Source organism: Bidens hawaiensis, unplaced genomic scaffold (genome assembly GCF_021521415.1).
Source record: "Bidens hawaiensis isolate Kalapana, Puna unplaced genomic scaffold, B.hawaiensis_p1.1 tig00001032_1, whole genome shotgun sequence".
Lineage (NCBI taxonomy): Eukaryota > Viridiplantae > Streptophyta > Magnoliopsida > Asterales > Asteraceae > Bidens > Bidens hawaiensis.
The window spans coordinates 4,253,760-4,270,431 of record NW_027491060.1 but is presented as its reverse complement, the minus strand read 5'-3'; the positions used below and the strand labels follow the sequence as shown (position 1 = coordinate 4,270,431).

Below are 16,672 nucleotides of genomic sequence, written 5' to 3'. Positions count from 1 at the left end.
AAACTAAACTTAAAACCAAGTTACCTTATAAGTTTATAAATAATATTTATACCGAGAATAAAACACCATAAAACATACATATAAAAAAAACAACAAATAACCTTTTGAAAGAAGTATATACATTAGCTAACTAGAATACCAGCACCAAATTATTATATGGTTGAAATTTTACAAAAACAGGTTACATGTATTTTCAATATTTAATAATTTATTAAAACCGGTCGAACTAGCTACTTGTCTATTTAGTAGTTCAACCGCCCGGTCCAACCATTCTCGTTTTGACCCAACTCAACTGAACCGTTAAGGGTCTGCCCTAGCCTTATACTGTATACTATTATACAAAATAATATGTTTTACACGGTACAAAGCTACAAAACCAAGACATACAGATTTTAATACTATAGTTGGTTGATAACATTAATATTGATAATACCTATAAAATTATTTATAAAAAGATTTGTTACTAGTTCCTACAAAACATAATCGCACCTCATTTCACCAAAGCAAGCTCCACCTACACCACACTTCATATTTTCATCCTACCCCCGGGTCAAGATCACCGGTCAACTCACTCGGGATGGCATGCTCAATATCATGTTGGTCTTCGACTACAGGTGGCTGCCCCGGGTTTCCAGCCCATACCATGTCAGCAAAATCATCACATGACTCATGACTACAATCCTCGATCATCAAAGGGCCCGTTTCTCGTGGGGACCGCTTCGCCAGATCACCAGCAATCAATGTTGAACTCGAACATATTCTTTTAACGTCGTATCTGCTAATGTCAAAGTTGGTCACTGCACTTGTCCCTCTAAATTTTATGGCTGCTATGTCATAAGCTTCTGCTGCTTCCTCTTGTGTGCCTATATATATCATATTATACAACATTTGAGCATAATATACTCACAAATTTATTAAAAAATATATATAACTATATTTATATTCTTTTTTAGACAACTAGGGAGTAAGGAGTGTAAACGAGCGACACTCGTAAGTTACTTGAGATCGGTTCGCTAAAAGCTTGAATTGGGCCGAGCTTAAACGAGCCCGAACATAAAAGTAAGCTTGTTTAATAAACGAGCCTGAGCCTAAGCTTCCCTTATCGAGTTGGAGCTGTGGAGCTAGCTCTCGAGCCTAAACAAGCCCTATTACTCACATAACTTTTATTTAATATATTAAATAAGTATATAATAATTAGGGGAAAGTTAACGTACAAATGAAATTAGCGTGCTAAACGTGAGAATCAAGTAGAGTAATTATATATACAAGTAGAGTAATTATGTAATTACATCATAGAGTAATTATTATAGAGTAATTACATAATTACTCTACTTGTATATATAATTACTCTACTTGATTCTCACGTTTAGCACGCTAATTTTATTTGTATTTGATCCAAACCCTAATTATTACTACACAAAAAATTGTGATCAAAGTACATAATATATATTATGCCATATATAAAAATTATAATTAAAAAAAATATTAAAACGAATATATTAATAAATTAATGAATAATATAAAAACTACAATTAAAGTATATATTGAACTCGAGTATAAAAAACTACTCACGAACTGAGGTTGAGTTTTAAAAGCGTGAGCTCAAAATGAGCTGAACAGCGCTCGATTTGTATCAAAACATAATATCAATATACCATAATAATCTATTCAAGCTTTTAGAAATGGAGTATCAATAATACCCAAAACATGTGTTACATAAATTTGTAGGCATGGTTTTGCATGTAGGTTTGTTTTAATTTTTAAATAAAAACCAAAAAACATCATTTCAATCAAGTTATTTGTCCATTTCAATAATGGAATCAATTTTTGAGAAAATTTTGAATCAAGAACCATATCTGAAAACTAGTTTTGTGAAAATCTAGAATAAAAAAAACCAAACAAAACATGCACATATATTCTAGTCAAATCTGGTTTGGTCCATATGAGTTTTTGCACCCTAGAGTGAATACAAAATATGATAAATTATTGGTATATACGAACTCCATACATGTGATAAATATAAAAGCGTACAATGAATGAACTTACTAAAGGTACCAAGGTACAAGTCCTTATTGCCTGCAACCCTCCCAATTCTAGCTTGCCACCTTCCATGTTGATGATGCCTGCAAAATATTTAACTTTTGTAACCAAAACCAATTTATTGATCACTGAAACAACATTTGACCACATTCATCTTTATGTACAATGTTTCAGATATTTGACCAATGGTTTTATAAAATACATCATGTATTAACTTATCAACGCCATAACGACTTGACGAGCTACATGTTATATAATATAGGGTCCAAAAGTGACATTTGCATGGCACAAAAAGCAACTCAAAAATGATATAATGCTTCTTTTGTCATCAAGAAAAAGTTATCTCATGTGTGCCTTTCACAACTTGTACATCATGCATAAACAAATGCACTGAAATCGGTACCTTGTAACTCCTCTATACATCGATGCGCCTCTTGAAAACCCGCTGCTTTTCCTGTATTCATTGTGTTACAACATGTCAAAACACAAATTTATAATAAAAATGCATTATGATATTGGTTTTCAGCTTTTAATTTTTATATTACCTTCTTAGGTTGGCTACAAATTCTTGCCTATTCATGTTTTTCATCTCCTCAAGTTCTTTCTCGTATTCGGCTAGCTAGATTATCATCACACAACAAATCATCCCATGAGTCATATATTATAAAAACATGTCGATATATTATATTGACAAATTAAAAAAAATAATAACAAAATAAAAACATACAGGGAAATTAATATGAGTTGTAGGACCCCAATATTTAAGAGCAGCCAAGTCATAAGCTCTTGCTGCTTTCTCTTCATTGTCATATCCCCCTGAATGTCACATGCTCAAAATTAAAAAACCCAAGTTCTAAAGAAACATACTCGAAAAATGTTGGGAAATCACGAGATGCCAAACGAATTACGTGATCTTGTTAAATAAAAAGACAGAAAATATCTTCTCATTTATTGACGGAGAATGATGTCCCACTTTTTTAGTTTCCTCTTTATAAAATTGTATTATGAAAACATTATGCCACACGCGACAACACACGCTTGACACAAAAAGTGAAACAACATATCCGAGCTGAAAATGTCTTTGGTCCGTCAACTAATATTCTAATTAAAGTACTATCAAACTCATAGGCGGACCCAGAAATTATTTTCTTGGGGGGAGGGGGGGGGGGGCGAGATTGGAACTTAACACTAATTTTTAAGGGGGGCGATAAAGGATTTTCATATACAAATAACACTGAAAAAAAAATTTAAGGTGGGCAGCCTCCCCCCCCCACCCCACACACGCTTAACATTGGTCCGCCCCTGATCAAACTATTTGATGTTTCAAATTTTCGATAACCGCTTTCATATCCAAACACCCTTAAATATACAATAAACTCGAATAATAAAAAAGCCAAAAACACACAACTTACCGAGATAAACTGACGTCGATGAACAAATACATTCCGGAAAATCATATAAACCCGCATTAGTATTATAATGGAATATAAATCAATCGAAAGGTCAACTTAATTAATTTCTACCTTGCCGGCCTTTTCGAGTCTGCCCTTCTTTCCGGCAACTATTATCCCACAAATGAGCTTCGTATCTTCCGGTCCATCGGTGTCTCGTGACCCCACGAAACCGAGAAGTCCTTTGCCCAAAACCATCAATTGCTTTACGAGTAGCCACTTCTCCTGTGCTGCTTTTGGACGATGACTTCATTTCGATAAACGATCGTTTTCGGTTATCCGCAGCCGGTACCACCGCCAGCGACAAACACTCCTGCCGACCAGCTTGTTCATCACCGCCTGGCGGTGGTAATGGTAATGGTAGTGGCGGTGGCGGTGGCGGAATTGAGGGTGGACGTAACCAGGTTTTGATCTCTGGTATTTGTGTGATTGCATTTGCACCGTCGTACGGGATCAAGTAGTTGTCGTTTGTGGTGGTGGTGTAGTAAGGGTAGCCGTAGTGCAGCAGAAATGGTGGTGGTTGTGGCGGTGGTAAGTAGCAGCTGGCGGTGGTTTCAGAGTTTTGGTAATGAGAGTTAGAAGATAAGTTGACGCTTACGTCAGCACCACCGCCGCTAACACCGCCTAAGAAATCCTCCAGCTTCGGAATATTACCATCATCTAATCTCCATCCTACTAATAATAATAAATATATAGTTCTAACTTATAATAAACAAAGATAATATAGATATACATAAAATAATGAACAAAAGATATTATTAAGATAAATACCAGGTGCAGCTTGTGTTTGTGAAGGAGAAGGATGGAAATCGTTAACCGCCATGGGAGGAGGATCAACAGGTGGATTGTCATGTTGATGTTGATGATTAATAGAGAAACCTAACCAGTCGCTCATGGCGGATTCAAAGGGTTTTCACTAGCTAGGGGTTGTTTGTTTGGAGAATATATATATATATATAGAATCTAAAATAAATGAATGAATCAAATATCTCTTTCTTCTTCTTTTACTGCTTTGTTGTTGTTTTATTTATTATTTTCTTCTCGGTTATCGTGTTCCATCTTTTCAATTTCTTTCTTTCGCCTGTCTGACACACCTCTACCGTCAATTATTTTTCAACCAAAACAATATACTACTACGTTACTACGGAGTATTATTTTTTGTTCAACCAAAACAATATAAAGATGTTACATGTATATTGTGGTCTTTTTCTTTGGTTTTGAATTGTGCCGTGGCTTTTTAACGTGTGAGGTGTGTTTAATGTGCAAGAAGGATTATTACTCTTGACTGATTTTGTTATATGGTAAAGGCCATAACGTTGTGGAGGCCCGACCATCCCACGTTGAGCGATTACGCCCCTACACATCGCGTCAGACATGAAGCGAGCGACGTCTTCAATTCTGATTGTATGAATGTTTGTCTACGGTTTTGTGAGAGTTTGAAGTTTTTTCAAAATATAATATATAACATTGAAACATATGTACACACACATCATTATAGGCTTATAAATGAACCAAAGGTTTAGTGAACTATAAATGAATTATTCGGCTGGAAGTTTGTTTATCTTCTTTTGTTTATGTTTGCTTTTGGATGAAACTTTGGATAAATCATTTACTTAATGTTTATATTTGTTTGTTTGTGTTCATTTATATTTGTTGTGACCGTTTACGTTTGTTCATACACGTTCATTTATCTTTGTCAGTTTTATTCATTTATGTTCGTTTTAAGTTCGTTTATATTTTAAATGAATGAACGTGAACATGCTCATTTTCTAAATGAACAAAACATGGACACAAATGTATGTTTGATTAAGTGTGTGCGTGTGCGTGTGCGTGCCCACTTAAAGTTAAATGAACAAGCACGAACATTATCTTGTTCACTTGGTTCTTTTACAACCAGTGTTTTAAAAACCGGTTCGTATCGATCAATTGAACCGGTAATACCAGGTTTCGCATATCAGGCTAGTATTTGAGCACGGTAATTTTGGACGGTTTGTTAGAACATCGAACCGCCGGTTTTTCTAAAATACCAGTTTAAAATGGCAAACCGATTTAAGCCGAATAGATTTTTAATATGTAAAAAAGTATACAAAGACATCACATACGGAGTTGCACCCGAGTCATCATATTATGCAAATAATGTCGAGTACGATTGTGCTTATTAAAAGTGGACCACGTTGTTGTGTAATTTTTCATTCCCAAATGTTGATAATATATATAATACCCGATTATCTTAACGATATCCTATCCGATCAAAGGAACTTAAACGCGAATCCAAAAGCTCTACCTATAAAGGTAAGACATTGTGCCATCGTGTAAAGTTTCTACTCTCGTGATTATCGTTATGATTATTGGTTTTATACTAATCTAGTTATACTACATTGTGTTTATCCTAGGTGCTTAATACCAGGAGGTGTTATTTAATTGTAAACTTAAAAGGTGAGACATTCAAGTTTTTATACAACTCACATTTGTGTGAGACAACTATTTTTCCGACACTGTCATGGTGATTTCAAAACCTACAAAACCCATGATAAATTGTCTAAATGATTTCAAATATATTTTTAAAGTATTTTAAATACATTACCGTGATTAAGTCTCTGTAGACTTACGGGATGGTTACTACTAGTATTTTGGGGTTTTGTATACAAGGCTTGCCTACTGGGCTATTACACGTTACTTATTGGACAAGTGTTAGCCAATAAGTAATATGACCACAGTCATATATACGGTCGAGTGACAGGTACCTTTCGGTAATTTGTAAGCAGGCAGATGTAAAAAACATGTTAATGCTGTAACTGTAAGATGTGTCATTTACAATGAATGTACTCACCAGCATTTCTTGCTGATCAAATATTTTAAACATGTTTCAGGTGACTTGTTAGAGACAAAGGAATGATGCATGCGGGCTTCCAGCTTAAATAAGTGGCTTGTCACCAGAATAAAGAAACGTATTTTGTAAATTAGGGTTTAACCCTATAATAATAATCTTGGTGTTTTTATAACTCTGATCATTTTTCCTAACTACGGTTCTGATGAAATTTTTCGCTGCAAAATAATTTTAATAAACACCGATACCACCAATCAATGTTCACGGCTCCCCTCCCGGGTTATAGGGGTTGGGGGCTGTGACAGCTGAAATGAAGTATTTCGACGAAAATTTGGAGTGGTGTGAATCTCAAGTAAGACGAGGGAGAAGAGTTTGATGGCTAACTCCTACAACTATTACTCCTACTCGTATTGTTACTACTCCTATTGATATTGTTACTACTTTTGTTAACGAAACTAATGCTACTAGTTTACTATGCTTATTTGTCTTGATTGTTTTGATTAACTTTTTTTATTACACACATGTCTATATTCTACTCGTAAAAAAAGGAAATAAATGAGATATTTGGAGCCAATGTCTTGGTATGAGCAGCCCCTCTATCACCTGTTATTAAGGTCAGATTTATCTCAATCATACCACCATCAAACCTTACCATTAACTAATGCTATGATGGGGTTATAATGAGTATATTTCCTTATCCGTTTGTCAGACCAATCACTGAAGTACTTAACTATATCAATTACCATTAACTCATTTAAATCATAATTTTACCGTTATCATTAGCCAGTTTTAATCATAATTGCTCTCTAGACGATATATTAGAGAGTATGAATTACAAAAGGTTGATTGAGAGCTTTGCTTCTAAATGATAGAGAGATTCATAGTTCGTTTAAGTATTTAAATTAGATAACTTTATTACAATATTTTTGATTTGTTTATTGTTATCACACTTGTTTAAATTATATATGAACTAGTGGGTTTACCCGCGCTTCGCGGCGCGGGCGTTAATTGGCATTTGTTGATGTTATCATTGCCATTAAGTAAAGTTCGCCAATACTTGTAGGTGTTAGTAATCGAATCTTGCAAGTCTAGAACACACCATTGTGATGCATGTTTTTTTTTTTCTCAAATAACTTAATAATATCACTTAGTTGACTTGTGCCCCCCTAAAAATTATAAAATGTTTCTAGCTAGCATTCACAAAATGCAATGCAATATCTGTGCTCATTACATGGTATTCAATTTGGTTAATTAGGATCATCCGCAATCTGCACAGCACTGTATGCAACTTGTGTAATAAAATGTGTGCTCCTAAAAAAGTTTTCACAAAATCACAAATCCAATGCAACAACAGATTAATATATGAGCAATGCCCAAAAAAAAAACAATCAAAGCAACCACGTGAAAAGCGAAGAACAAATGCACCACCAACTCTACGAAGCTAAGCTCGTCAACCCAGAGTTATGGTGACCAAGGAGTGTCAAATAACTATCATTATAGCCTTTATTATGCAATCAACATTGAGAGCTGCAGCCGCCAGAGGCTGGTCACAGTAAGGCAATGCCCAGTCGCATCCTTATCGACTCAAACTAAAAGGTTTTGAAGGCGATGCCGGCAATTGAACCAGGAGTTTAACTAACATCGATTAAAACCAAAACGTTTAAAGTAAGAAACACTTAAGAATAGAAATCTCTAAACATGTAATTCTGATGTCGCCATAGATGGCAGGAGTTGCCAGCAACGGCAGCGCAACGCCCAGTCACGTTCAAACTTCAAAGGCCGAAAAGAGAACGGCTCGCGCTAAGTCGGCGGCCGCCTTAGACGAGCCAACAACCGGTTCTTTGTTTTCCTATCCAAAATCACCGTTGATCCTTTTCTCTCTTTGTATATACACAGTCGCAAATCCACGACATCTATGAAGTTGGCCGGTAAAGACTCATAGAAAAAAGAGTGTGCTGGTGGGGAGAAATCCAGTATGCTATAAAGGGGTTGTAACATAAGCTTCAAAACTGGTAGCACTACAACAGTGTCATTTTGTGAGTACAACCGACGATGGCAATTAATATATATATAATTGTTAAGTTTATATTTCCATTTTTCTATTTACATAGGCCCTAGTATTTTAATACTATTCGGAGACGACCTGGTTAAACAAGCGACTGTTTTACCGACCCATGTGTGGATTTTATAACTTAACATTGAAATCTTGGTAAAAAAATTTTGTGAATTAACATGTGTAAAAGTTCCTTTTCTTTCAACGCTCCACAATTAAATTATCTCCTAAGATTCTTTAGAATCAATCATAGCAGTAGTTTTCTATACATCATTCTTTCCTTTTCACAAATAACCCAATTTAAAGAAATTGAATAGAATAAATAATAATAAATCTCCAAGGTGAGGGTAGACACCATACACATACACACTATCATCAATCAAAATAATAATATCTAAATAAAATCATTATTATCATATATCTTTTCTTCGCTGTCTCCTTCCTCCAACCACCCAACATCCTCCCTCTCCGGCGACATCAACCGCCGTGTAGATCCATCACTCACCCCCCCCCCCCAAATTTCAAATGTCCCATTTTACTCCTATAAGGATTCAAGATTTGGTCACATATTAGGTCTACCAATTTTCTTGATTCGTTCAAGAACACAATAATAATAATATACATTTCCTTCATAACTTCATTTGATCTCAATACCCACATAAACCCAGATGTTAATTCCCAAATTACTTGCTTTTGATTCTTGATTCAGTTCATGTAGCCATGAAATCCCATTTTTACATCTTCGTTTTACTCTATTTCCTGCTATTTTCCAATTCACTTCAAGATTTGCAACCGCCGCCGCCTCCGCCTCCAATTCCGCCGCCGCCACCACCGTCTCCGGCGGGATCCCCACCACCTCCGGTGAGATCTCCACCACCACCACCACCAAGAAAAGTATCACAAATTCAAGATTCAAGAAACAACATGGGACCACCCCAACAAAGGAATCACCGTCGTCCGCCGCCGCCGCCGGTGAAGAAAAATCATCACAAGTTTGAGAAAAGACTTGGGTTTATATTTGTGGGGTTGGCGGGGATCTTACAGATTTGTGTGGTGACTTTTCTGATTATTAAGAGACAGCAGTTGATTAAGACCCAGAGATAATATGATAAATTTTATACATATTTGGTTAATTGATTTGGGATTATTACAGATTTGAATGAAGGATAGATAATATGATGATAATTATTTTATTTGGGGAGCTTCTGTAAATGGTAATTCTTGTATTTCATTCTTTTTTTTTCTTCTTTCACATATTTATTTGATCAATTTAGCTGTTTTATTATATATCATGCCTGGAGCACGAAACCACCTTCGGATTGTTGTTCTTGTATTCATAATGGAAATAGATGCATAAGTTTTTAGGTGTGATTATCTAATTGATGATGGGGTTTTTGTGATTGATTGTGTGTATGGATGTCATTGTTACCGGATACAAACCTACACTTGTTGGGAATGAGAATGAATATGAGTGTGATAGCTGCAAATAAGGTATTTGTGATCAAGCAAAGTATATTGATTTCTGCAAGGGTACTCGGGGTATCACTCGGGTACCCCTCGGCTTGCTTTGGTTAAGTCCTCCAAGGCACCCTTAATACCTTGGGTACTTCCGTCGAGTAAGAATTTCGTTTTCAGTAACCTGAAGGTAAGAATTTCGTTATCGTATTCATTTTCTTTTATCTACACACCCCTGAGATGTGAAAGGGCAAATTACAAAATGTAAGCGCTGTCAAAATGGGCTATTACGTTTCACATCATAAATGTATTCTTATGGGGTGAAATGTGATAATGGAGTGGGGTGGAGATAAATTATTGGTTTAGTTATTAATAAATAACAAGTGTTTCTACTTGTGTGTTGTTGTGGAGCGCGTTAAATGCATTACATGTTTGAAAGCCACCGTGACGGGGACTCAACGTAAACTTAGTAGGTAACCAGTTCATTACATGGCAAAACTTTAAAACTTTTGTGACCAAAATTGTAAATCTAAAAGTTTCTAAAAACTTTTTGACGACTTAAAGTTTTTACTATTAAAGTATAAAACTTTTATTTATATTTTTATTGTCAGCAACTGAAAGGCTAAAAGTTTTGGGGTTTAATTGAAGGTCTAAATCTTAAATTGATATGAGTAATTCTTCTTTTACTCAATAGAGTGAAAGTTTAATGTAGTACTTAAAAACACATAAAATAAACACTCACTAGTAAATTTACAAAAAGTTACACTGAATTTCTTTATGTTTGTTTGATTTCACAAATGTTTACTTGTATGGATACATTACACAATTTGAAAAGCTTAAAGATGAAGAGATAACTTTAACCTGGTCAAGAGTTATTGAATCGTGCATATCCCAAAAACACACAGCATGAAGATCCCTTAGTTCTGTATATTTAAGCTACTTTGTGTTGTAAAGTGTAAACCACTAGTCAACCACTTAAAATGATTAATATTCAAAACTTTATTGACTTGGTTTTACAAACGCTGTGTTTGTCAAAAGGTCTGGTCACATGCATCTGCTATATATGGACTATGCCAATATGGTATCCTTTTGTAACAGTCTTTATAGAGAATTGAATATTCAACAATTAAGAAAAATATATGTTTTATGTAACAGTATCTTTTTACATCTCTGAGAACCTGGTTATGGTGATTGTTAACCCAAATCTATTAAATTTCTAAAACATATGCATTACTGCATATTTAGAAAATGAAAAACACACACATGAGATAGAAGTTTATCGGTCCAACTGTCATACTAGTAAGCCGTGAAAACCGAACTGAACAACCGGTGAACCAAATTCTACAAGCATCTTCATCGAGTTTACTGATATGCACTAATAAGCTTGGGTCAAAATCGACGATAACTGGACTTCAACAAGACGTTAATCTCCTCCTCATTCGATTCTCCGAATAGCTAATGGTGCTTGACCATTGATCTACAACCCTGAGTTCTTATCTTCCTTAATCTAAGACCACATCATTTGCTTCACCAAAAACAAATTGTTTAAAATACCTATAAATTGTAAACATGTTTCGGTTCATACGATCAATGTATAATACTTGTTAAAGGAAAAATAAATATACGTTAAAAAAAATAATGGAGTTGATTGACTCTTTAATTTAGTAGATCTCTGTTGTTTGTTTTCTGAAAAATCTCCACGGGAGCTCCTTTGTCTACGTCACACAGACCATGCGCAGACATGAACATAAACAGCATTAAAACCCATAACTGAATGATTAGTGGATTACGAATCAAGTGTTGTACGGACTATTGCTACTTTATAACATTCAAATCAGTGGAATTTCGACCCGGTTAGACAATGCAACCTCTTTTCTGTTGAATCACTAGTTTCAATCCTTGCGTGAAGGACTTTTGCTTCAACAATAATTACAATATCAACCAATATATTAATCAACTAGGCGGAACCTTATAAGAAGGATGTGATGTCTCGATTCAATGAATATGTAGCTTCAATTTGCAGCATGTCCTACGTTCCTAATTATCTAAAGCTTTGTTTTTCCACCCAAATGCATGTTTAATCACATAATAATACGGATTTGATTTACTATAAGTATTAAAATCCATATCACAGATAAACTAATAAAATAAAGTTGAATAGTAAATAGAATATATACCTTTGCAGTTGATATACCTAATCAAGAGGAAAGATCTTGTCCTTTTCACCTCATATTAGAAGTGTTTCCTTCACAATAAAAATTATATAACATTGAAAATCGGTAACAGTCAGCTAACGTTGGGTTAACATCGAGGTTCTAATTGCCAGGATTATGTACCTAACGTCTAACGTTGGGTTAACATCGAGGTTCTAATTGCGCAGGATTACATGGTACAGGAGCTCAAATTGCAAAAATGCCACATGTGCTTATCGTGCAAATTAGTGTTACCACACGGATGCATTTTGCACTCAACTCTTTTGCAATATAAATATATTTGAAAATAGTCATTAGGAAGAGAACAAGAAAAACAGAAGTAAAAATAAATTACATATTTCCTTTTGGATTTTCTGTTCCAGCTAATAACAAACATGAAAGACCGGTGTTCTGTGCATATTTACAAAGAAACAATTTAACCATTTCCTATCTAGAGTCTAGACACATAACTTTCACGTACATTTTACCCGACAAACGGAAGTTATCATCTTCCCCACCCAGCCACCACACTGCTACCTGATGTCTGCTTCCTGCCTGTACTTGCAACAGACAAACCACGGTCATACATGCGCTGGATCTCTTCCCTGTACTCGGTTAGTGATTTGTCTGGTATCCTTGGTGTTAGCTCAACCACGTCCCCCATTTTCAGCTTGCAACTCGGGTCCGTCACGGGCTCATGGTTCAACCTCGGCCTTAGTTCTTCTTTTACAGGGAATCGGTATGGGGCCCACCTTGAGTTTCCCTGACCCGCTACATTTAGCAGATCCATCACTGTTGAATTTGGTGGGAACTCTTGTACTGACATCTGAGACAAAAACACAGTTTTTTCAGGGCTAAATTTACAAAAGCTCGATTGGAAGAGTCTTTAGAAAGTAAGGGTAAAAACAAGTCGAGCCACTCTTTGAGATTGGCTCGTCAAAACTCAAGTTGAGTCGAGCCTAAGCTCGGGTTTTTATTAGAGGCTCATTTAATAACTGAACTCAAGCCCAAGCTTTCACATATCCAGCTTGCGAGCCTAATCAAGCCTTTTATTTAGATATCTTTTATTTAATATTATATATATATATATATTAATAATACCATTGCTATATATATAAAACTAATGAAATAACATATGTTTTGTTGTATAAAAATATTTAAACTAGATATATATAAAAGTAGTAAAAGTGCATATATAGTTGTAAAAGATAGAAATATAAGATATAGAATAATTAAATAAATAATAAACAAGTCGACCCCGAGCCAAGCCGAACTCAAGCTTGAAAAATAACTCACGAGCCGAGCTCCCTTAATGTTAATCGAGCCAAGCTCAAGCCTAGACGAGCTCGGGCTCGGCTCAGCTTGGCTCGTTTACACCTCTATTTGAAAGTAACTATCTGATATTGAACTGGAAAGCTACTAACCTTGTCGTTCTCAATCATGATGACAAAAACGGGCCCATCAGATCCGCAACAAGCTTTATATGAATGTGGACAATCTTCAGAATGAAAAGGGAAGGTGCAGGGAGGCTTGATGGCTTCATTATAGGCCAAGCATGACTTGTCTTGGCCCGTATTCTCACACTGCCAAGTGACAACCCAACGCGCCCATTCAACCATTTGGAGCACAAATGAAGAGTGCTTACAATCGCCTTCTTTGTATCTCCAATGGGCAGCAAACCCAAACTCAGCTTGTGAGTGCATAGACTTTGTCCTGATTTGAATTTCAAGTGAGACCGACCCCTCTCCCGTCACTACTGTGTGTAAAGACTGGTACCTGCAAAGATAAGATAAATTTAATACAGAAACTAAATACAAGTGAACATTACTTGCAATTTTCACACACCAATAATATTAGTCCATTTTGTCCCAAACATCAGATTCCACATACAAAAAGTATATTACGTGAAAACAATAAACTAAAATGTTGTGAAGTTGCTTGCTAAAATTGGAAGTGTAAAGTTCAATTCAATATAGTGTCGTTTACCCATTTATCAGTGAACTACCTAAAGTTTATTTGTCTTATTGGTAAGTCCATCCATTATGTTTATGTCTTTCTAAATCACTTTAAAAAAACGAGTTTTAATTGGGAGTTGTTTCCTTAAATTGTACATACCCGTTACATTTGGGCTTCTTTATGTAATCTTTAAACTTTCCAGGTACTTCAGGCCACAACTGGTGAACAAGCTGCAATGCTTTATAGCAGTCCTCTTCATTTTCAACAATGAGACGCAACCCATGAATATCATGAATTTGATCCATGGTCAAGTTTTTTCTACAAATAAACGCATAACATGTCAAATTCATATATATTTGTCAAACACGTAGAACATGGCACATGAACATTTGTTACATCATAATCATAATGCACAATTGCAAATGAAAGGTTTCTTTCAAGGGAATGGAGAGTCATACTTCAACATTTTGCAGTGGATACTGTACAAGCTTTTATGGCGTCCATACAAAACATGGTACGAAATTGATTCATCTTGAAGTGATTTCTCCAATTTCTTTGCAGCACAGGTAACCATTGCCTCATCAAAAGACTTCAAAAGTTTGCTAGATAGATCGTCATGCTGTTCTGGATTGAGGTACTTGAAGCAAAGATTCTCCAACTGTTCTTTCCAACTAGTGATTCCTAAACGGTTTGCCAACGGAGCAAATATTTCCATTGTCTCCTTTGCAAACCTTTGTTTCTTACTCAAAGGCAAAGCTTCCAACGTCATCATATTGTGCAGCCTATCAGCCAGCTTTATGAGCACCGCCCTTGCATCTGCCATTGCAAGAAACATTGTATGCAAACGATCTGCTTCCATTGTTCTATTTGCTGTATTGCTTTCACGGGCAAGCTTGCTCAAATGGCTTAGCTTTGACACCTATAAAGTTTCAAACAAGTGTTAAAACTTAAAAGGCCTATACAAATATCCATTGAAAAAAAAATCAATCCAACTAGATTCATTTATACAATCAGACGCCAAAAATGAAGCGACGAATGACAACACGAGTTACTTAAATCTTTGTCGTCATGTACCGTTTAAATTTTGCATACAGAATATTCTAGTGTGTGTAGTCAAACATTCTAGAGAATGCCATTATTCGAGAATTTTCTAGATAATTAGTTATAGAAGATCAAATAGTAATATAAATATCTACAATGCGCCTACGTCCTCTTTAACACGTCTCGCCTAACGTCATGACAGCTGACTTTTTTAGGCAAAATAACAAAATGCATATAACTAACTAAGATCTCATGAATTAGACAAGTACCCCTTCAACAAGATCAGCAACTCCAGCTCCAAATGTTTGGAGAATATAATCATAGCTCATAAACGAATCATCAAGCGTGTCATGTAAAATCCCCGCAGCAACTACCGTGGCATTCACACCAATTGTCGCCAACAAAACCGCAGTCTCCACACAATGTTGTAAATAAGGATCCCCACTCGCTCGCATCTACAACATCAATACCATACCCCCAATTCAATACAATTATATTCAAAACTAATTAACCGAACAAAACGAGTATTATAACTTATAATAACTTAATAATACCTGCCCTCTGTGGGCCTTTTCGGCTTCGTAAAAAGCTTTAACCACCAAACTATCATTAAAAATCTTGTGTTTCGACTGCGCGTTTAATAACAAATCCTTCGCATACGGTTCGGGTTCCGACTCGTTTAATTTAGTATCATCCATCATAAATGTAAGCTCATCAACAAAATCATCACGCACGTGCGAATCATAATCCACACACGAGCTCAACGCGTGCGTAACAAACCCTTTAAACAACCGTTTACTCCCACCGCGAACCGAACAATCCCGTTCGGGCGAAAACCTCATCGAGGGCGAACCGGTCGAAGAAACCGGACCTTGGAAGACGGAAACCGGACTCTGGTGAACCGGATCTCGTTTCAAGTAGGATCCAAACGGCGAGTACGAGAACGAACTGCTTAGATCTTCACCGCCGCCTCTCATCGCCGGCAGTTCGTCAGATCCGGCGCCGGTGAAGAGTGAAGATAGGCCGCCGACGATTGGTTTCGCCGGAGATGACGAAGTTGGACGGGTGGTTAGATCGAAATCGTAGGACGTGTGTGAGTTGATTTGGCATGGGTACGGCGTTGAGTAGAGTGCAATAGTTGGAACTGACATGATTGATGATGATGAAAGCCTAGCCTAGGGTTTGATTATTATTTATGGAAAATGGATGGATTTGACTGACAAATTAGGAATCAAAATGAGGGTATGTGTGTAGTATCTAGTAACAGGGATGAGACTTTGAAGAGATTGATGATTGGGAGGAACATGAGATGTGGTTTCTTTCTTTTCTTTTTCTTTGTCGGGTGTAGAATTGTAGATGATATTTTGTTATTAATAATAATAAGTTGCATGGAATTTACGTGTTTATCCTTGTGATGTACCTGAAATAACGGAAACCCGAATCTGATAACAATGCATTTATTTATGTTGAGAAGATACAGATTCACGTAACTCTATAATCAAGTTTGTATGTTGCGTGCACAACTATTATCGTATATCCGTATATCTGTTTTTTCTTACTTTATTCTCCTTAATGATATTCAGATTATGTTCTACGCGAATTAGATTATACGTTACCGTACTATAAAGTATAGACTTCTTACGTTAAAACAAAGATA

The 16,672-nt window shown here is 35.9% G+C and overlaps 2 protein-coding genes across 4 annotated transcripts; both read right to left on the bottom strand.

Moving 5' to 3' along the window:
• Nucleotides 1-324: 324 nt before the first annotated feature.
• On the bottom strand, nucleotides 325-4,548 carry LOC143555434 (AP2-like ethylene-responsive transcription factor PLT1). Of its 3 annotated transcripts, none has more exons than XM_077044983.1 (8): nucleotides 4,263-4,548; nucleotides 3,564-4,166; nucleotides 3,453-3,461; nucleotides 2,768-2,856; nucleotides 2,586-2,659; nucleotides 2,444-2,494; nucleotides 2,047-2,123; nucleotides 325-863 (listed from the first exon to the last, which is right to left on the bottom strand). In XM_077044983.1, exons 1-8 carry the CDS (start codon nucleotides 4,384-4,386, stop codon nucleotides 535-537), a joined length of 1,356 nt encoding a protein of 451 aa, XP_076901098.1. In that variant the 5' UTR covers nucleotides 4,387-4,548; the 3' UTR covers nucleotides 325-534. The 3 variants fall into 3 exon arrangements, with proteins under 3 accessions (XP_076901098.1, XP_076901100.1, XP_076901103.1); XM_077044985.1 differs by having other exon boundaries at nucleotides 3,564-4,163; XM_077044988.1 differs by lacking the exon at nucleotides 3,453-3,461.
• Nucleotides 4,549-12,359: 7,811 nt separating this feature from the next.
• On the bottom strand, nucleotides 12,360-16,283 carry LOC143555425 (putative GTP diphosphokinase RSH3, chloroplastic). Its single transcript, XM_077044982.1, has 6 exons — nucleotides 15,570-16,283; nucleotides 15,285-15,470; nucleotides 14,433-14,893; nucleotides 14,134-14,292; nucleotides 13,443-13,794; nucleotides 12,360-12,844 (listed from the first exon to the last, which is right to left on the bottom strand). The coding sequence occupies exons 1-6, from the start codon at nucleotides 16,164-16,166 to the stop codon at nucleotides 12,524-12,526; spliced, it is 2,076 nt and encodes a 691-aa protein (XP_076901097.1). The 5' UTR covers nucleotides 16,167-16,283; the 3' UTR covers nucleotides 12,360-12,523.
• Nucleotides 16,284-16,672: the final 389 nt, after the last annotated feature.